Source organism: Chelonia mydas, chromosome 9, assembly GCF_015237465.2.
Source record: "Chelonia mydas isolate rCheMyd1 chromosome 9, rCheMyd1.pri.v2, whole genome shotgun sequence".
Lineage (NCBI taxonomy): Eukaryota > Metazoa > Chordata > Testudines > Cheloniidae > Chelonia > Chelonia mydas.
The window spans coordinates 22,906,537-22,929,752 of NC_057855.1; the positions used below are offsets into that span (position 1 = coordinate 22,906,537).

At 37.8% G+C, this 23,216-nt stretch overlaps 1 protein-coding gene across 2 annotated transcripts in view; it reads right to left on the reverse strand.

Moving 5' to 3' along the window:
• Positions 1 to 357: 357 nt before the first annotated feature.
• Positions 358 to 23,216, reverse strand: part of MLF1 (myeloid leukemia factor 1) — a 33,273-nt gene continuing 10,414 nt past the window's right edge. For both annotated transcript variants that reach the window (XM_037908834.2, XM_043521646.1), the window contains exons 2-7: positions 16,541 to 16,703; positions 7,841 to 7,927; positions 5,803 to 5,931; positions 4,461 to 4,620; positions 3,968 to 4,100; positions 358 to 2,693 (exon numbers count right to left, since the gene is read on the reverse strand). In XM_037908834.2, the coding sequence (XP_037764762.1) occupies positions 2,582 to 2,693; positions 3,968 to 4,100; positions 4,461 to 4,620; positions 5,803 to 5,931; positions 7,841 to 7,927; positions 16,541 to 16,703 (784 nt within the window). In that variant the 3' untranslated portion in view covers positions 358 to 2,581. The remainder of the gene's footprint in view (positions 2,694 to 3,967; positions 4,101 to 4,460; positions 4,621 to 5,802; positions 5,932 to 7,840; positions 7,928 to 16,540; positions 16,704 to 23,216) is intronic.

The window sequence follows — 23,216 nt, forward strand, 5'->3', positions numbered from 1 at the left end:
ACCCAGCCAGGTGAGAAACTAAGCTGAATACAGAAGATGTTTCACTTACCTTGACTTAGGCAAAGAACTGTGTAACACTGGACAGCTTGAATCTGAATCTTTTCTGTGGTGACACGCATTTGTCAGTGATACTAACGAGGAGTACTCTACCAACTGAAAGAATCATCTGTCTGAAATCCATTCTAGTCATTGCACAGAGATATTAAGAATAGTTTTCCTATCTTTTCCTTGTTGCATTTTTTTAGCTGCATGTTTTTCTTTTAACAGCCAGCATATTTACTTCCCTCCAGAATATTGCTGTATGAAAAAGTATTTATAACAGCCCAAACCAAACACAATGCACATTGTGGTACAAACTAAAGGTTAAAGAATAAACAACTCTTTATTAACCAAAGAATTATATTTTTATACCTTTAGAAACAACTTTTCCTGCATTAACTTTTAGATTATTATTTAACATTACATCAAATTCAGCCATGTGTATTAGTCCTCCACTGTTTCTTTACAATCAAAGTATCTGCTTATTTAATAAAGAATGAAGTACTTTATGTATGTGTCTGTAATGTTTCTTCTTCAAGTACACACAGAAAAGATGTAAAAAGAAAAGGTCAAGTATAGGGCTGTAACAGATGTAGAAATTTTTTTATGAAGTTACAGAATCTCCTAAACAGAAGATTTCCTTCTGATTTAATTTTAATATTACATTACAATTCTAATGTACAAGCATTCGGTTACATTGCTTGTTATTAGAGAATCTCGGTGACAAAACAAACATACATTAAAAGCCTAATCTTGCTCTAAATGAAATCAATGGCAAGATCCCCATTACCTTCAATGAAAGCAGGATCAGGCCTCAAATTTGTACACTGGTTAGTATATAAGGACAGTACATTTTCAGATTAAGAACTATTATCTGTAAATAAGTCTGATCTGACTGTAAGATGTATGAACTACATATGGGTCTTAGTAACATTAAACCATAGACACTGGATTTTACTATAATACTTGAAGAAAACTTATTGCATTAAGCAAGCAGAGAGGAAAAAACGGAGTCTTCCATTCCAAAAATACAATTAAACAGGGCATGTTATGTGTAAGAATAATAATATTAAATAATTTAGGGATCTGCAGGGGAAAAAAATCAATATGGTTTAAGAGTAAACATGTTTTAAAGACACCTCGGAGGTTGATATGATTAAAAAAGTGTACATCTTGGCCATGAGAAGTCAAACGTTGTAACTTAAAAATACTAATAGATTCATTGTTCAGGCTTATATTTATATATCATCTACAATTCCTTCCAAGTAACAAAATGGTGCATGAACTTTGACACAGATAACATACATTAAGAGGTTTACTTTTCCCAATAAGTCATTCAGACTGTTTTCGCCTAATAATTTTAAGCCAAGGAAACTTTTAAAAAAGAAAACAAAAAGTACAAACAAGGGAAGAACTTTGAAATAGTAAAATTTTCAAGGGAGCTCAACAATTTTTACCTTTACCAGATCCTGGATTCCTTTAAATTAAAAATCAGGACACAAAATGATACAACACAGCCACAAACTTAGCTGATAGAAGAATAAGAATGACTACAAGTAGCATTTCCTGCACATATGTTTTTAAAACTATCATTTACAGAGGGAATGGTGTAATTATTCAGCATTTAGTTCATATACTTTTACAGTCTGTTGAATCAAATCTGATTCCCAAACCAATCTGGTTAAGAATGCCAACAGTCATACCTATTGTCCATACAAGGGAACTGCAGTATATTGCCACAGAAAATAGAAAACCCATCATGCTACTTAACTTTAGCCCTAGTATAGAGAATCTGCAATGGTGAAAAATAATGGGTCACACCTTCAGTGGAAACACACAAAGGATGTAGAACCACTTAGGAGATACAATATAAAGCCATTGAAATTAATGAACTATGTACCGAAAATCAACTATCCAAAAGTGATAAATAAGAATGTCGATAAACTTAAATTTTACTTAAAAACAAGTTACTTGACCACTTATTTTTAGACTCTGTTAACATTCTAAAGTCAGGGCAATCACCATGAATCTGGCGACTGTACAATAGCATGTAAATTACATGCTAGTTAATAATTTTAAAGTGTAATTTTAAATCTAATTTCACCAAAACCACACCGGTATTGCTTCAGCCACAAAAAATAATTTTACAAAAAGTGAATTGAGTTCCTGTGTAAGCTGTATTGCATGGGTAATAGATGTAGTTTCACCACCAAGCCTGCTGAAAAGTTTAAGAGATTAGCATAATTGTAGGAAAAAAGCCTTGGAAGGTAAAATATTATAGTTTACAGTATACAGGAAAGTGATAATGCAATAAAGTGCTTTTCAGTGGTAAATATTTTCTTTTACTGCTCAGACCCAGATGTAGTAGCCAAAGAGATGGTGTCTTCAAGAACATTCAGCGGTCAAATGACTAGACGAGCAAGGCCCACTAACACTTAAAAACCAGGGATTGGTCTTATACATACGATCCAGCACCATTATCTTCTCTGAAAAAAAACCACCACCAAAACAAAAAACCCATCCAAATCATTATACAAGCCATTTATCTTTTGCTGGTTTTGATTGGGACATGCGATCCTTTCACATTGAGGTTCTCCACAGAAACTTCGGGTTTTCTGGATCCTGCAATCAGTGGTTTTGGGTGGGGTTTCTCCCTGAAACAAAAAACCAAAACACAATCAAAACCATTGTATGATACTTGGAAAAAAAACCTGGCTAATGCATCATATTGTTCACCATTTACAAAACACATAATGGATAATCTAGTTATTTTTAGGTAAGCCTTTATTATATGTATTTTAGCTATTTTACAACTTAGAAACATCCTCTGCTGGTAAAACTACTAACATGTTTCAGTGAATGAGAAACTTTAGCAGCTTTGGCTTTTTGTTGAGTTTATTGTGTACCTATGTATTTGATAAGAGACAGCTGCGAAATGGTATGTAGGCAGAACTCACTGAAGTGAATGGGAGCTGTGCCTGATTAAAAACTGAGCAGTAATCAAGGGCTGGATTTGTCTCAGTTTACATGAGCACAACTTGCCCATGGAATACTGCAGGAAGGGCAAATGCAGCCTCTGCAGTTTGGCAGTGTTTCCCTTTTAGGACTATGCAGAAGTGACACATGGAAAGCACTCTGCACGGTTTGGGAAAAGGTGTAGCTAGGACTAGTGCTTCTTACCACAGTATTCCCTACTCACTCCAGAAATTAGTTTGAGCCAACATTAACTCTTGCTGCATATCCTCCATGGTCGATACCAAGCAGCTGACAAAGGCAGCATACCTCCTACTAGAGTTATGCTGATAAGAAAAGACCAAAAGAGCAGCATGGGGAAAACAATCTATGCAGGACAGACACCTGCATCCATAGATATGGGGCATGCTCCTCCCAACAGATTCCCTGGTCTCTGGGGTTGGATGGCCTTGTCTCCTCCTGAACCTGTGCATCTCACCACAGGGGATACTGCCAGGAGAGGAATACAGCAATTTTCTGCCTTCTCCTGCTCTTTTCCTCAGGGGGGATGGACCAATCCACCTCTGAGTAAAGAGTTAAGGATTCAACCTTAATGCAGTGAACCCAATTTGCATGTTATCAGTTCTCTCTCTCTCTCATTGTTTGAGATAAAAACATACTTATCTAAAAAAATAAAATTGTAAAATTTACAAGTCGAAATATAACCAAATAGGTTAAATAGTCAAAACTTCTGAAAGCCACACCTAGTATTTCCTCAAATTTTAGTTATATCAAAATACTACTCTGAATTACACTTCAGCTATATAATCTCTGAAGCAGAGAGTAAGTATATTATTTCTTCTCAAGGCTCCTAACAGGAAGTTCTTATTAATGAAATAGGGCATAGTCTTTCCTTTTTCTTAGAAGAAAATGAGCGTATCAGCACAATTAGAGCCATTAGAGAAATCATTTCTACCTCCTTGATGCATCTTCCCTGCTTATATGACGGTTACTTCTGTATTTTGGAGCTTCTAAATTGCATCTAGCTCCAGATGTTCCAAACTTCATAATCTCCTTCTGCCATTCCTCATCAAATATGTGGGCCTCAGCTGCAAACAGTTACAAACATTTTTGTTTAAACTTGATGAAAACACAGAAGAGAGTATTTAGCTACAATTGCTACATCACTAACCAAAGCAATTGCATTAAAACACGAAGTTTTGTAACTGGAATTTTTATATAATTTAATATATTAATGTCCATTCAAAACCATAAAACACTACCACTCAGATTACACTCAAGTATGACCAAACACCGCTGCCGCTGCCCCGCCCCCGAATAGTATTTTCAAAAGTGACTGATGATTTTGGGATCCTCATGTTTTAGGTGTCCAACTTGACACCCACTGAAGGGGCCAGATCAACAAATCAGCACTTTCTAAAAAATCAGGTGTGTGCTGGAAGACTTACATTCATCCAAGTTGATAAATTCTTGATTCAGTTCTCGATCACCAGTTTTGTTGTTCTTTGATTTTTTAATTACATGGGCACGATCATGAATGTGATGACCAATAGCCATTTTTTCCAGCCCACTTTCAGAATCTTTAAGTGCTTTTCTAGTCTCTCTGATCTGCTCAAAGAAGGGAAATTATATTGTAATTGCTACTTCAATTGAAAAAGCGGATTATCCAAATTAGTTTTCAGAGTTTTATTTTAAACTCAAAATAAATTTGCTTTAAAATGAAGTTTATGAAAAAAACAGATGCTTCCTATTGAATCTATTTTTGTTGCACTGGCTGAAAGACTGATAGCTCAAACAAAGTATCGAGCAAACAATACTCATCTCACTGTTAGCAGACAGGAAAGATAATATTACCACCCAACGTCTTTTAAGAAGAGAATATGCATGCAGGTTATTATTAATTGTTTCAAAATCTGTCAGAGCCCAGCCTAAATATAACCCCTGCAGAGAGTCTTAAACATTCTCCTTGACAACAGAACAGATAAGTATGTGTTGGTATTCTCTACATGAAAGGGCAACTAATTACGAGGCTGTCACGTTGACTGGTCTGAAATCTCTTGTCCACTGCTTATCACTGTGTTCATAGGTATATTATTAGAGCCTTTCTGATAACTAAGTGCTGGCTTGAGCTCTGACATGATTGGCTGTGGGATATTTTCAACAGACTCATACTGCTTGCATATAATCTTTCATGAACATTGCTCGAGGGTTCAAATTTAAATTTGAATTTCTTAGCAGAATTAGATGCACAACAGCTGCAACGAAGGTAATGAGAGGGCATCTTCATCTGAAGCATTATGTAAGCATTTAAAAGTCAAGTACTTAGGCTCAACAGATAATTCGAATTAGCTATTTTGCACTATTATGGGTACATAAAGTGATTTGAGGTAAAGTCGTGTATAAATGCAGACTTTTTTAGTATCTTACGATTGCAAATATTTAGGTGTAAATATACCCCAATAGGCAAAAGGAATATAACATTATACACTGGCTCAAAAAGCAGCAAATGCAGAACTGGTAGCAGTATCACTCACCTATTCAGCTTTTGAGAAAATGGGTATAAAAGTAGCTTTAGTGGGCGGGATAGCACAGGATATAATGCCTTAAAGAGTATTTTCAAACAGTATCTACTCTAAGATATAGCAATGGTGTAATAGAGTGTATATCTTTCTGAATTATGGAAATGATTTACCCCTGTAAGCATTTTAAAGGAGACTGAACTTGAGTCTACATTAATATACAGTCTGACAATTTAACAACACTCTTCAGCCATGTCTCAAGAATACTTACACCTCCTGGAGCTGTGCGAGTCTGAGCTGAAGCTTGGAAAACCTTTGGTGGTTCATCACCTATCTTGGAATAGGTCATCACAGAAGAAGAACTGAATGAGTGTGCATCTGGATTGAGTGAGAGATGATCCTGAAATTGATATACTTCAAATTAATAAAAATATTAAAGCTGACAGATAACTTAAGAAGAAAGAACAGTATCCCACATTAGACACCTTCTCCATCTCAATATTACTTTTGAGGAATTATATCAGGAAAAAATAGGGGGAAAAGAGCCTGAGTTTGCAATATCCTCTGTATTTGCCAGTGAATCTTGCTTTAAGCCCCGAGCACGCAGACTATCCACACAAAGGGACCCCTCTGCCCACATATAGCCCTACTGACTTCAATGGGATGTGCGTTTGTAGAGTTTATTGCAGGACTGGTACTTCAGAAAGGAAGGAACTGACTTTGCGTGTGTGTCATATACAGAACAAAGCACGCAGTCTGCACTTAAATAATAAAAAGGTCATGTAATGTATTTGGGAAGATAAGGATATCAAAATGTTTTTGTGTTCTATTGTCTTCAGTACTGATAATGCCAAAACTGTTTTACCAGAGCACTTTAATAAATTAAACACATTTGACCACATTCTACTCCAGTATATAGACATAACTGGAATACAACTGATAGTATAAAGAATTAAAACAAATACTTTCTGGGCAAAAAAAACAACAAAAAAAAAACCCCACACATTTTCTCTCTGCACTCCATAGGGAATCATAATATGGCTTTTTATAGGACTTCCCGAATAACTGTTTTGAACACTATTATTCTGTTTGTGACGGGTTGGATCATAGGAAACCCTTTGGGACTGCCAGCTGATGTGCTGAGACTACCCCTGAGCCTGTTTCCCCGGTCAGCTTGGGACTTCAGTGCCCTAACTGGTTTGAGCTAGACATGCTAGCCTGCTGCAAACCCAGACCCACGTCTGAACCACGTCCCCTAAAAGCTGTGGGCTTAACTGAAAACAGCTTAAGAAGCGTTCCTGTCTCTAGCACGCAGATGCCCAGCTCCCAGTGGGGTCCAAACCCCAAATAAATCCATTTTACCCTGTATAAAGCTTATACAGGATAAACTCATAAAATTGTTCACCCTCTATAACACTGATAGAGAGAGATGCCCCGCTGTTTGCCGCCTCCCCAGGATTAATGCATACTCTGGGTTAATTAATAAGTAAAAAGTGATTTTATTAAATACAAAAAGTAGGGTTTAAGTGGTTCCAAGTAATGACAGAACAAAGTAAATTACCAAACAAAATAAAACAAAGCATGCAAGGCTATGCCTAATACAGTAAGAAAACTGGATACAGATAAAATCTCACACTCAGAGATGTTTCAATAAGTTTCTTTCACAGACTGGACGCCTTCCTAGTCTGGGCACAATCCTTTCCCCTGGTACAGCCCTTGTTCCAGCTCAGATGGTAGCCAGGGGACTTCTCATGATTGCACCCCCTTTGTTCTGTTCCTCCCCCTTATATGTGTTTTGCACAAGGCGGGAATCCTTTGTCCCTCACCGGGTTCCCACCCATCCTTCTAAACGGAAAAGCACCAGGTTAAAGATGGATTTCAGTTCAGGTGACATGATCATATGTCACTGTAAGACTCCAAGCCCTCATTCCTCCCAGCCTGACTCACAGGAAGGCCTGCAAGCAAATAGAGCCATCCATAGTCAGTAGTCCTGGTTGATGGGAGCCATCAAGATTCCAAACCACCATTAATGGCCCACACTTTGCATAATTACAATAGCACCTCAGGGTTATATTTCATCTTTCTAGTTTCAGATACAAGAGTGATACATTTATACAAATAGGATGAACACACTCAGTAGATTATAAGCTTTGTAATGATACCGTATAAGAGGCCTTTTGCATGAAGCATATTCCAGTTACATTATGTTCACACTCATTAGCATATTTTCATAAAATCATATAGAGTGCAACGTCACATTGTTCAATATAAATAATACTTTTAAGACTGAATTTTTGAAATGTACTTACAAAATTTCTTTGCAGTTCTAGCATACTGTTTCTCATGTTTGATATAGTTCTGTCCATTGCAAAGAAAGGATCCTTGAAATCTGAATTCTGTTGGAGGAGAGAAATTATTAGCTACAGGGGAAAACTATTGTTTGGGGTCTCTGTACCTTTAAACCTCTCTTTGGTGACTGTCAATTCTGGTGAATCAATTCAGAGAATCAAACAAACTAGAAATGCAATATGCCTCTCCATCCCTTAGAACCCCAAGGTAGACAGAGCATCTCTAATGTGCAAATCTCACTGGTTGCATTCATAAACATAAAGCAGTCAGCCAGGAAAGGACATGAATGAGGATCTAGAGTGGACTCCAAATGTAATCAGTGAAATTCTTCAGTCATTGTAAGCAGTTGTTCAGCAAATGTCTCATTAGGTAGTGCTATGAACTCCATAGAGCAGGTGTGGGAAAACTACAGCCCGCGGGCCAGACCCGTTGGGGAGCGGGGTCTGGGGCTTTCCCTGCTTCGGTGCGCTAGCCAGGGTGCAAGGTTGGGGGCCACATCATGCGGCTCCCAGAAGCTGCGGCATGGCCCCGCTCTGGCACTCCAGCAGCGGAGCAGGGTAGGGGGCTGCTCCACGTGACTCCTGGAAGCTGCGTCATGGCTCCCTCTAGCTCCTATGTCCTCCAGTGGCTCCCTCTGGTGCTCCAATAGGAGCTGCAGAAGCGGTGCCTGCAGATGGGGCAGTGTGCAGAGCCCCGTGACCGTGCCTTCGCACGGGAGGTGGAGAAGGGACATGCCGCTGCTTCTGGGAGCCGCTTGAGGTAAGCGCCTCTCTGAGCCTGCATCCCTGAGCCTATCCCCATGCCCCAACCCTGATCCCCCTCCTGCCCTCCAAACCCCTTGATCCCATCCTGGAGCATCCTCCTGCACCCCAAACCTCTCATCTCCATCCCCACCCAGAGCCCACACCCCCAGCTGGAGCCTGCACCCCTTCTTGCACTCCAACCCCCTGCCCCCTCCCGCTCCCTGAACTCATTTCCAGCTGCACCTCGTCCCTCCCGGACCCCAACCCCAATTTTGTGAACATTCATGGCCCGCCATACAATTTCTATTCCCAGATGTAGCCCTCATGCCAAAAAGTTTGCTCACCCCTGCCACAGAGGGAGTGAAAGACAGAAAGAGACACTCTAGAGGCATTTTCAATAAAACAAAACAAACAGTATATTTTTAATACTATCATAGCTCTTTAATATAGGAAAATCTGAAATCCACAATAGGATAATTTACTAAAGCTTTAGACATCCACAAAATTTTTTTGAGCCAAGACATTTCCTTCACTACAAACTAAGGCAACCAAGTTTGAAAACGAGACTCTATATACCTAATTCATGAACAATTCTAGTGGAAAAAAAAAGTTATTTTGTTTTATATCTAGCAGTACATGAAATCAATCCTTGAATAGACCTGTTTACTTACCAAGATGCATAACCAAAACAAGCTGTAGTGGACAAGCTGTAGTCATCTCATCTATGTGTATTATGAAACACTGAGTTATTTTTCAAAAGGAAAGCAGAGGGCAATGAGAAAACAAAGAGGTGGGGGGGGAGGAGGTTTCAAAACCAGATCAATTTTCAAACTGAAATTTACAATAAATTCATAATCTCATTTAAAATATGCAGGAAATGTATTTAATTCCTTATAGAATCATAGAAATATAAGACTAGAAGGAACCTCAAGAAGCCACCAAGTTCAGCCCCCTGTGCTGGAGCTGGACCATATAAACCTAGACCATCCCTGGCAGGTGTTTGTCCAACCTGCTTTTAAAAACTTCCAGAGATGATAGGGATTTTCAGAGGAGGTTGTGGAGACTGTTCCAAAGCTTAACTACACTTATAGTTATGAGAACTTTTCTAATATCTCACCTAAATCTCCGTTCCTGCAGATTAAACCCATTATTTCTAACAGTAGACAAGGAGAAAAACTGACCACCGTCCTCTTTATAACAGCCTATAATATATCTGAAGACTTATCAGATCCCCCTTCAGTGCTCTCTTAAAGACTAAACATGCCCAGTATTTTATCCTCTCTCCATAGGTCAAGTTTTCTAAACCTTTTTATCATTTTTGTCACTCTCCTCCAGACTCAGTTTGTCCATATCTTTCTGAGGGGGTGGTGCCCAGAACTTCAGCTAGGCCTCACCAGTGCTCAGTAGAGAAGGACAATTATCTCCCATGTCTTACATATGTCACTCCTGTTAGTACACCCCAGAGTGATATTAGCCTTTTTCACAGCTGTGTCACTTTGTTAACTCGCATTCAATTTATGATCCACATCGATCCTTTTCAACTGCCACCTAGTCAGTTATTCCCCATTTGGTTGTTGTGCATTTGATTTTTCCCTTTCTAAAATGTAATACTTTGACAAATTCATGAATTGGTCTGAAAACAAGACGAAATTTAAAAACGACAAGTTCAATGTCATTTTGAATTCTAATCCTGTCCTCCAAAGTGCTTGCAATCCCTTCCAGCTTGGTGTCATCTGCAAATTTTATAACTATTCTCTCCACTTCATAATCCAAGTAATTAATGAAAGCATTAAACAGCAGTAGATCAGGAAAGACCCCTACAGGGTTCCACTAGATACTTCCTCCCAGTATGACAGCTAACCATTGATAATTCTTTGGATATGGTCTTTCAACCAGTTGTGTTCCCACCCTATAGTAATTTCATCTAGATCACATTTCTTTAATGACATACCAATATTTGTTACTCATGGCTAAACTTCATTAGCCAGAAATAGGTGTGGAACAGTGTTCTGATCAGAAACAGACATATCAAGAAACACATTTGCGTGACAGACCTTTGAGTAGCCTCCAATTTTTATAATTCTCAGTCACAAGACCTACATTTACACATCAAATGCATTATATCTCCTTTGGATAAAGCAGACAGCGGACCTAAGAGAAGCAGGAGGTATATGAGTGACCCCTTTCTGACTAGCATGCACCACATTGGGTTAACCTAATGAACTACTGGAGGCTTTAGTTGTTTCATACGTACTGCATAAGTAAGCATTTCTTCACAGTTTAAAAGTTAATTGCATAATTCACAACATATTGTTTCAGGAAAGCACTATGGAAAAATGATTTTCATTTCCTGGAGTAGGGATGGGAAGGAAATCTTTGCACATCACTGACAAATGACTCAGAATTAAAATGCAAAACTATAAAGTGAGCGGCTAATCCCAGTGCGGCACAAAATCTCCTTATGAGAAAACATGTCCATATCAAAAGGGACGACCTGAAGGAGAAAAGTGAGCCTTTGCAAATGGTGTAATTATTGTCAAGGGTCTGAAGAAAATCCAGTGATATAGGCTTGTTCAGGTTAAGTTAAGTTTAGCATCTATCTCTGTCCTGACAGGGAAGAAATTACAGATTGTTACTATACTGCTCCCTAAAATATACTTCAAAACATACAATTATGCTGGCTGAGTAAATTTAATTTAAGGATGTCCATCCCAAAGCCAATTTAAACACTTACACATATGGTAAATACATCGTCACCAAAATTCCATTTTTGAATTTGATTTGAAAATCATGACTGTTTCATTAAGAGTGCAACAGGCAGATCAGACTAGTGCACACTTTAGAGTGAGATAGATTTTCCTTGTCAAAGGAGATGTTATCAATGTTTTTGGGTACCACAAGTTCTCTACTCTCTTCTTTCATCCAGAAAGTCTAATGGTGGCCATGACTTTCACATTCACTCGCATATACAGGAGATATTATTGCTTAGAAGGTTCTTGACAGTGTTATTTTCTTTCACCATCAATGAAGAAGCTAATGACACTACATCTGTCTACTTTTCTTTTGGAGAACCAGTATCATTGATATCAGCAGGAACATGGTATAGCTATGGAAACATTTCCTCATCAACTATTTAATTGCAAAGCAGCAAGGAGCTTGTGTATCATTTGAACGTCTTATATCAGAATGCTGACTTCCAACCACACCACAAGCTAGTGTGCATGTTCCTGTCAAAGCACTCAGTATTCCCATTTTCTTCTGTACTGTACTCTCCACCCATCCTGCAATAATTGTGTCAGAGGCACAATCATTGTGGAAAACGTCTCCATTTGTTAGAGTTGTTCTATGTTGTTTCTGAGTTGGCTACAAGGGCCAAAGAATGACAGTGATACGGGGCTGAGAGTTTGTAAAAAATGGTGGTTCCGTGTGTTTGTTTGCTCCAATTATAAGTGTTAGAGAGGCAAGAATGAAGAATTCAGATGAAATAGAAATGTATTTGATAGAGGAACAGATGAGTTCAACATTTCAAAGCATAAATATTTAGAAACTACTGTGGATTTTTGAGTGTAGATATTTGTGCTCAAGGAATGTAAAAAAAAATTTTTTTCCAGCTATGTCCACCCCCCCTCCCCAAGCTATTGAGGACATTCCTCAACAAACTAAAAACACTGGCACAATTGAAGTTCTGGTCCTAGAGCCAATATTGCCCTGCTAGTAATACTAGCAAAAGAAATTATCTTTCCCCCAAAAGTTTTGTAGATTAAACAAAAGTATATCAATTTTTAATAGGGCAAATCAAGCTACTTTGAAAATAAAATTTCAGCAGCAGTATCAAACTTGATATGAGTGGAATATTCTACTCAACCTCAGCATTTTTACTAGATAAAAACAAACATTCCCACTAGGTAAAAACATTCCTTAGTTATACCACTCAGCATTTCTAACAAGCAACTACAGTAGTTAGCAAGCACCATGTAGCTATGATTTATTCCTGTTTCAGTTAGAAAGACAATACATAGACGTTAGCAAAAGTTACAAGGGCTATTTCTCTCAGGATACTAACCATGCTACCAAAACTGCCAAAGGGCATGAGGGAGCAGCTCACTCCCTGAAAGAAAAGTACCAGTTCCTTTAAGTTTTGTACCTGTTATGCATCATGTTTAAGAAAAATCCAGTGCACTTTCACATACAGCAACTGAAATAATAGGTTTTTGGTAAAATTTTTTAAAAATGTCATTTAAGGGGACCTCAGTGATTTATAATATGATAAAACAACATAACACGAAGCAGTTTTCTGTAGACACAGGAGTACAATTATTTCCAGATAAAAAAAGATGACTGCACTCATGCTGAATAAATCATATTTACACAAATATAATAGAAGAAACATCTGTGTATCATAGCAACCTTTATACCAAAGGTAATTAAAACATAAGGTGTACTTCAAACGTCCCTTGCTTCCCCACACACTCCTAATTCTGCTTATGTAGTAGAGGCAGTTACAGAGAGGTTAATTAAAACCAACAAGTCTGTTTCTACTCGACATACAAATTTACATAACTAAATTACAAAAGGCTGGCATAAATTTTACGGCAGAAAAATTGAAGTAAGTGATGCATCTGATCTACTCATAAGCTCTCATTTTATGTAATGCAAGAAATTAACGTAGACTTAAAAATGAAATATACACATATTCTCTAAAATATTCAGATCCTTCAGGATAAACCAAATCTACTCTACCATGTCAGCAGTTTCAAAGGTCATTGCAAAGAAGTTCTAAGTATATCTATCGTCACATTCAGAACAGTCTGAAGACTAATAAATCCACAGTGCATAAATATATTCTTATACAGATGCATAAATAGATGCAGCTATGAACACCATCAGATACAGTGCCTGTAAAACTGACTAGTTGGTCTTGAATATCCCTGTCTGAGAGAACAGTTCAAATGCTGGAAAACAAATTTAAATTTCCACAAAATAAGGATGAGATGTTAAATTTACACACACACACACACACACACACACAGCCACCTAAATAAATGTGCATAGCTCATAAGGGTATAACACTTTCTAATAATGCAAGTTCAAAATGGAATACAATATCTGATTGCAGAATATTATACACTGTATGGAGCCATATACATTGCAGCTAAGGCTGATGGCTAGTATTGGGGAAAAATGCACAAGTAACTGTCACGACTTCCTTTCATATCTAAACAATTTAGTTTTTGATCATGGTCAATTATAAATTAAATATCCTTAATTTTATAATAAAAATGTAAAACCATTTAATATTTGCCTAATAGTTTAAATCCATAAAAAAGCTCTTATTGCACTATGACTGGACATACAGAGAGCCAAATCTGAAGACGATTCATGAAGGTGGCTTGCTCAGCAGTAGAGCAGGTTGGAAAATGGAAAAAGAAATTCAGTACTTTGGAGTTTTTTCTATAGCAATTTTGAATTTTTTGGAACTCTTCTCAACCAGTTCTACTTAATAGCTGTGGTAACCAAAATCCAACTGTTTATTAAAAGAAACTAAAAATTCATAAATATGAAAAGATACAGCTCGAATCAGACACACTGAAGACAACTTAAGAAATCAGAGAATTACTGCAGGTGTTAATGCACTGTATTCTTCCACCACCCTCACCCCCACCAAATAAAGTTAAACAAGCTTTGTGATCTGTTTAGAAAACAGTGTTCAAACAAACCTGGAAGAACAGTTAAAATCATAAAACAACAAATGCGATTACTCCCAGATTGTTGCAACGTACATTTTATTCCTTTTTAAAATGAAGCTTAGGCACTATAATTTACTTAAATACAGTAGGAATTATACTTTCATTAATGACTGGATAATTTACCAGCATGAAATCAGACAAAAAAGTTTTGAAGCTTTTAAATAAATTAATTCTTCTCAAAGTGTGTAATTTAAATCTGTAATAAAGACACTGATATGTCTCTATACAACAGCTAAGGAACCACCATCAGGTCACAGAATCCAGCTCTAAGTTTTCTGTGTAACTTGGCCACTGTTTTAGGGCAACCACAAGGATTTTTTTTTTTTTTTTTAAAAAGGATATTGGCGTGACTTTAGGCACCAAGACCAGGCAGATGTATTTTTCTTGGTGCTCTTTCAAAATACTTCAGTGTCCCCAAACACTAAGCTCCTCCCAACCACAACTCATATTCCTCTGTGCCCCAGATTTGTTGAGATTAGACAGTGAGAAATCCCACTGTGTTTTTGTTTGCTGTTTTTTTAAAATAAGGTCAAGCCCATATTTAAGCATTTGCTGAACTGAAGCCCGAGAGCCTACTCCTCCCACGGACTTTAATGGAAGCAGAATCAGACCCCAAGTGGGTCCAACTCTATCTATAGTTTAAACTAACTTTCAGTTTATAAGCATAGGGGAAAGAATCTGGCAGTTACCCTTTTGACCTGCAGGTGACAGCTTGTGCTCCAGCTATGTTTATTAAGCTCCAAATATATAAGTTTGAATTACAGTGACTGATTCTGGCAAAGTTCCACAACCCCCTGTAGTTGTGTTATCCTTGAACTAAATGCCAGTGGTTCATATCTAATTTAAAACAAAGTCCAAATGCTTTGAACATAAAATATATTTGTCATGTTATTTAAAAACATATATCCTTTCTAAACCAAGAAATCAGATTAGATTTAGAAACAGAAACATTGCCATAATTGTCACTGCACGACCCATCAGTTGAAAGTGTACTTTATATAAGACAGACTGTTGCCAATTTTCTTCTCTTTTGCAGACAGCCTCAAGGATTATTAGATTTCATATCATTCACCTGATCCTCCTTAATTGTTACAGCCATATAACTGGAGGCAAGACATTTAAGGATCAGGCTGAATGTAGAATATGAAGCATCAATTCAAAGTAAAGAAATTGAAAAAGGCTTAACATTATTCCAACAGTTTTAGATGTCTAGGTTTCAAGTGCGTTTTACACCCATGAAGGTGGAAATTCAAAGTTAATGACAAGCCATTACAATACTTAGGCTCAGACATAACTGAATTAATTATGGAGAAAGCAAGACCCACAACTATTCTGAGGCCAACATCATTTGATGTTGGTAAGTAAGTAAATTAAATGGAAAACTAAAAACTTAGGGCCCACAGCATTATAGGTCTTCTTCTACAGACTGCAGCCTCCAGATAGCTTGTGGAGGCTTTGCAGGCCAGTAGCTTCAGACAGCTAAAGGACATTGATAGTGGCTAGCCATGAATCACCCAACTTTGCTGATTTAATCTGCCATACACATTTAGGGGCAGATTTTCAACTGGAACAACATTTATGCACCCTCATACTGATCCTAGTAATTAAATGCATAAATTCTTGACTACATTTGTGTGTATAATTACGTAGGCCCAAGAGATGAGTTTATAAATTAAAGGCATAACTTAGATACCCACTTTAAAAAAATATTTCCTTTAACATTATGAAATAAAGAAAATTCATATGTAAAAATAAAGAGAAGTTTAGGGAAAACTCTTCCATTGGAAAATTTTATTTCCTGCTATTTAAACACGCACAAGTGTTTACTTCATGACCAGTTCTAACATAAAAACTCATTTGTAGCTGTTAAGTAAAACTCTTCTATCGTGCTTTTCATTCAGAGATCATAAAGCACTTTACAACAGGAAGGCAAGTATCATTATCCCCATTTTAGGGATAGGGAAATGGAAGCTCAGAGAGATTAAGTAACTAGACCAACATCACATAGGCTAACCGTAAGGCCAGGAATTTAACTTTGATCTCCTATTTCCAGACCAGTGTCCCATCCATTAGACCAGGTTAGAGTCTAAAATCGAAGTGTTATGCCAGATACCTGAAATAATTAATTACTGGTAAAGGAAAAAAATCCTGAGATTATGAAAGGACTTACTCTCTGATTTCCTCTCAAAGCAACCTGAGAATCACGGTATCCTCTTTGATCTCGAGCTCTTTCGCCGCCCTCCGTAATACTGAGAAATGGATCTCGTCCAAAAGGATCAGAAAAGCTTCTCAGCATTTGACGCATGTATTGATGCTGCGCAGCAAAAGGCTCCCTGGGGAGGAGGAGAAAGAAACAAAGAAAACTCATAAATATTGTTTTAGAAAGTTAACGTGTCCAATTCCAAACTATGTAAAATTATTATGAAGTAGGCCAGGCCTGACTAGCAATAGCCAGAACTCCACTTAAAGCCACGACACACATTGGTCTCCAGACACCTCATCACCTTGATAGCAAAAACTTTTCAGCGGACAGCTCCATTGTAATAAACCCTAGGGAGGCAGAGATTTCCACTTATTCCCTCCACCCTGCCGTTCATTTCCCATGTATTTCTGTCTTCTATTCCCCATAGCTCTTTTGCCTCATCCTCCCCATCATCAACCCCTCTGGCTCTCAACCCTCCACATTTCATTTTCTTCCTCATCACCTTTACTGATGTCTCACATGCTTCAAATCCATCTACTCTTCAACCCAACCTCATAACTTTTCTGCCTGCCAGGCTTTAATACCATTAACTTTATATATGTTGCCACACTTCCCCTTCCTTTCACCTGCTACATCTGGAATTCCCTCTCAGTATTAAGAGCATCACCCCACTCCACTTTTGTCTCCCAGTTGCTCCATATGTTAACCAAAAGCCTGATTTCTAAAACTTGAATACTCCTATCTTCGTATTAGGCTTAGTTCTTCGCCTCTCCTTTGGTTGTTTCCATCCCTCCTACGTTTGTTTTTTCCCCACCTCCTTTGAGGCCCATACCATTCACTAAATCCATTCCTGGCTCATTCTCCCTTATTGTAAGCTCTCTGCTCACCCCAACTTTTCTCTCTTTCCCTCCAAATATGCCCTTTTATCCCCCTCTCCATCTTGGAAAGAATTTTCTCTCCTTTCTCCTCCCATCACCCCTCACTTACCTCTCTAAATTTAATCTTGTTTTTCCCCATAAGTTCCAAATCTGTATCTCCACATTCCTTAAGAACAGTGAACTCTTCCTTTTAACCTCCTCCAGATCCCCTCCACTCCAGTTTCTGCCTTCCTCTACTACACTGAACAAGGTAGCTACACCTCTCCTTTTAGCTTAATTAAAGGGATACATCTTAATCCTTCCCCTCATCCTTTTCATGTGTGTCCATTCGGCTTCTGTCTTCAGTCCCTCCTTTTGGCTCTAGGAAACCTTAACCCATCCCATGGTGTTAACTGCCTCTGTGTGAATTAGTCCCAAAACACCTTCCTAGCCACATAGGCATGTCGTCTCCGACATCCAATCATCTCCTCATACTCACTGAAAGCTAATTTCTTTCCTTACCACTCTCCATTAAAAATTTTATTAAGATGATATTTTAAAAAAGTGAATGGTACAGAGTTGAAACATATAAGTTACTTGTTATCAGGGAATAACGTACAGATTACCAAGGGGTGTGAAGTTTGGTTTAGGATTGGATGGCATAACGAATACATAATCTATAATATTCCTGATTGGGGGTAAAAGGTTGACGGGTCAAAGTACAGACATTGAGATATGAGGGTATGTTGTTCCTACATCCCAAGCTTATAGCCATGTTGCCACCCTTAACTTTTCTCCTTCCCCCATAGCTATATATCTCACTAGGCCCTATAGTGTACGGGAGTTTTTTGTTTATTTGTTCATTTTTAAAACTGGCTACGTAAGATTTATATTAAAATCTAGAGTTATATTTGTAATATTGGGTGAAGACATTTGTTTATTAAAAACATAATTTTTAACCAAATAGTGTCTCTTTAAGCTATTCATATACTTTACATCCATGTCCGTGTAGACAAGCAATTCCATGTCTAGAAGTAGTTTTTCCACTGTCAAAAGCAGTCCCTACCCTACCCACATGATTCCTAGTTTTAGCTTCAGTTAAGCAACTATAAGGCAGCAAGTGTCTTAGCAGTTATTCACAGGATAAATGCCTTACTCACAGTGTGAGAAATATAAGCACAAGCAAGTTATCACCTGTACAACCCTGTTCTCAAAACCATAAAGCATAGGAGTGCCACCACAATTTATAATTGCATACATACACTTCCATAAAGCCGCCTCCTACTCCACAGACTTTAAATACGTTTAGATACCAAAATACAAAATGCATATACCATTTCTTAAATAATTTAATACATAGCAAAACTATCTGAAGGCTTTATCCATCCTCTCCTTCCCAGACAAAGGACAGGTCTCATTCCCTATTAAGCACCAAATGAAATATGCTCAGTATGCCAAGCCCAAGAACATACAGGACTTATATTAGTTTTACTTTAATTAAAAGTACAGTTAGTCTAGCAAGTTGCATTCCATTCCATCCCGTGTGGGTATAACTTTCAGGAGAAAACATGTTATGAAAAATGCAGTAGTTAAATGTGGTACAACAAAAGGCTTGTTTTTAAAAACCAAAACTACTAGTATTTGGCAATTGGTAAAGGTTTTACCTCTGTAGTTACAAACGAAGCAAGTCAAAGAAACATGAAAAAACCTGAGGTCCTTACCTTGTGGGAATTGTTGAACATTTTTACTCTAAACATCATTCCTCCAATATTTCTGCAAGAGCATGTGCATATAACAGCAATGCATTCTAAGAATCTTTGAAATATTTCATACATAGCACTTAAAGCACTTTTCATTTAAGGATCTCGAAGTGCTTTACAAAGTTGAGATAGTACCTACGCCCACATTTTACAGTCTAGGAAACAGACACAGAGAGGTTAAGTGTTTTGTCAAAGGCCACACAATGAGTCAGTGGCAGACCCACAAATAAAACAGAGATCTCCCAACTCCCAGTCTAGTAACTTATGCACAGGATCTTGTTTTGGGATGTGGCTAAACGGGAGCTGCTGGTACAATCTTACAAAACTTCCAGGTTTGCTAATAACCAACAAGACAGAAATGGAAAGCTAACAACTCTTTGTTCTGGGGCACACAACATGTTCAGTTGACTACTGTTACATCTCTGAAGATCACAACTCAAATCATAATTACAGGGATAAAGAGTTAGCTTTGGGTTTTGTTTTTTAAATTTGACTCCAGCCCATTGTTGGTCCTAGCAGGACATACAAGATTTGCAGTGGTACAGTCTGGTCAGTGGCATTATCAGACAGTAAGAGATGGAGAAGCCCATTTAAGTTTAACAACCCGTCATGGAAAGAAGGTGTTGATTCTTTAATATTTATAACTCATTTGTTGCTCAAGTCTGAGTGTGGGTATTTGGGGGGTGGGAGGGGAGAAAGAAGATGAAGTAATGGCGAGGAGAGTTGACGCCATTAAGCGCATGAGGTTCCTGCATGTTTTGTACCCCTGTACTACAAAATTGACTGACTTTCTCAAGAAAAAAAATTCTTTTTAAAGCATCTTGCACACCAAGCTTCTGTCCTTCACATGTTAAAAAAAGTTATAAGCCACTATAACTAAATTTATAATGGAAGCACTGACAACTCTGATAGCAAGGCAAATTTGTTGTTCCACTGTTGTGCAGTAATTACATTTGCATTATGATCTAATCGGTAGATAAATTCTCAGTAAAGGTCAAATTAAGACTTTGAGAGGATCAGTAATGGGATATAGAACCTTTCTCATCTGAGGCACCAGTTCATACTCCATCCATATCAATAGTAATCCAAAGTTTCTTCAATCTGATGGCTAAGGGGATTATGTGAAGTGATTTTGTATTGGTGTCAGTTCACCTCTCAGACAAATGTTCATATCACAAAATCCTTGTGACAGTTGCAGTAGAGAAGCTAAGGATTCGGCGGGTCTGAGAACTGAACTTTTGTCTCACTTCTACAGGCAGGCCCTCCAATTCAGGAACTGGTGTAGTTGATAGGAAAGATAGCCCTTGTTACTGCCTGAACTGTGTATGTTCTGTGAATGGAAGAGGCTCCAGTCATCTGAACTATTAATCAGGTATAATTCATAATCACTACAGCAAGACAAAATATAAATCATTTTAAAAATGAAAAGCCAGATACTGCAAACACTTATGCAAGCAAGTAACTTTACTCTTGTGAGTAACTTCACTGAGATGCTTACACATGAAGGCAACGTATTTGCAGGACAAAGGCTGAAGTTCCTAAATTCAAGTGCTCCTCGTTCCCAGTTGAAAACAACAATGTTCTCAGAAAATGGTAACAAAAATATTATTGCTACTCTTTATTTTATCACACAATTTTTATTCTGAGATGTGTATTCAACCGAATAACCATATTTTTATTACTTTAGAAGATCACAGGGTGGATAAAAATAAATGATTCCTTTTTTAAATTAAAAAAAAAAATCGGATTTTTTTATTTAAATCAGATTTTTTTGATAAAATGCTTTTTGAGGGAAAAAACATATCTAAAGATAGTTTTAATTAAGATCCATGATGAGAGATCATGTAATAGATTATAATTTCTAATTCTATAGTATGAGATAATATATTCATGTAATGTTTAAGAAAAATTTTGTAAATGAGTTCCAATAGTTCATGGATTAGGGACCCAATTTTTGGGGGTTCCAGGGGCTTCAGTATAGATTATTTAGGTTAATCTTTCTATCTACCCAATGGGACTCAGCATCAGAGATGCTTAGTTTTGCAGTTCTCAAACTGTGGATTTGTGTCTCCAGAGATAACATTCTTGCTAACAGCAAAAATGTTTTTAAATAAATATATATTTATTTAAAATAAATATATATAGCAACATATATATATATATATATATAGTTGTGAGAAATAACAGACCTCAACCCTATTGTCCCTCTGCAAATTTATGTACACAGAGTCAATCCCTTACTTCTCTCTAAAAGTGCAAAATTTCAAAAAGTTCAATGAATAGTAGATTGTTGGGGGTGGAATAGATCCGGACAAGGAGAAGAAGTCTGGAGACAAATGTGAGACGGGAGGGACGGGCAGCAGAAACAAAAGTGAAACTGTTTGAGCAGCATATTCCAGAAGTCTTGAGGTCTTTCTGTAGGGGCAGGATTTTAGAACTGCACTATAAGAATTAATGTATAATTTGATTTCATCCTGCTAGCCACCCCATGTGAATAGCAGAAAGGAATGACCCTCTGGGACTATGAGATTCTGTTTTCCCATATGCATTACAAATTGGGCCCTCTTTAGTTCTTTGTTTTAAGGTTTAGTTAGTAAGAGACAATATTCTGTATTGTGTCTATGTTAAGTAGATTAGAGGAACGTTGAAGGCCTGGGTCCCAATGTAAATTGTTTTGGTTATTGACTAAAACTTAGCAAGGTTTAATTTGCAATGCCTTTTTGCTCGATATAAAATACTACTGTTTGTATTCTCAAAGTCTCTGTAAAAGACTGCTTGTGTGAATGAGGAATGCATGCATCAGGAAAAGATAAGATGTGAAGGCCATTGTTAACCAGATGGTCAAGAAAGGAGAAGCGAAGACACTTATTGAGATTTGTTGACGCCAAAGAACCATCAACACGTATCCATGATTGAGGAAGAGCAAATTGACCACCCTGAGGTGAAGGCTGGCACCCCTTAAGACAACTGATTAAATCGAAATCAGGACAGAATGAACCTCTCAGAGGTGTTTTGGAATGTTAACACCAATCGATGAGTAACCAGCAAAATCTATAGACTTCAACAGAGAAAAAGGAATATAAGAACAGGGTGCTTTGCCATGGGACTTTGGGTTCGTCTTGCCACACTCCAGGAGCATCAGATCGCGACCAACAGTGCCCTGCTCCCCTCTGCGACCAATCTGGCTGGCCACTAGATTGATCCAGACTCTGGACTGGTAACTATGAACATCAACTGGCCGGGGGGGGGGGGGGGGGGGGGGGGGGGGGCGGGGGGGAGATTGAAAAGCATATGCTAACTGTTGTATTCTCAATAAATGCGGCGTGCTGCCTTCTTCCCTATAAAGATCCCGTGTGCTTCTTGTAAGTATAAGATTTCTGAGTGTAGCCTTCATTGATTTGAGATCTACCATACCATTCTCTCACTAGATGGGAAAACCTATAATGGCAGCAGGCTGTAAAAGAGATCCAGTTTGGGAATATTTTAATGAAGTTCCTCTACCTGTGGGTAAGACAGGCATGCGCGCAAAATGCAAACAGTACAACAAAGAAATGCAAGGCCTGGTTGCCCGAATGAAACAACATCATGAGAAGTGTTCTTTCTCAGGAGGAAGCTGCGTTGAAGATGATGAAAGGAACAGGTCTGAACATGCAGGATCTTCAGGTTGGTAAACTTTTTGATTTCATACTTCTCTCTTAAGGACTGCCTGTCTTCCTTCTGACCTACTCTTGAATTCTCATGTTTGAGCAAAAAATGTAGCTGTTACTCTATGGTACTATCATTTTAGATGCAGTTGTGATAAAAAATAAATAGCTGAAATGGGCAGATCCTCCTTTTACAATTTCACCTTTAAAGTAGTACTGAGTGTCAGTGAATGCAATGAGTACTACTAAATGAGCAGTATGGTAATAATAATTAAACAACTGCATTGACTTATTTTGTTTAGGAGAATCCATCCTCAACATATAGGATTCTGAAGACTATCCACCTTCAAGATCACCATCATTTTCTACAGTTTTAGAAAAA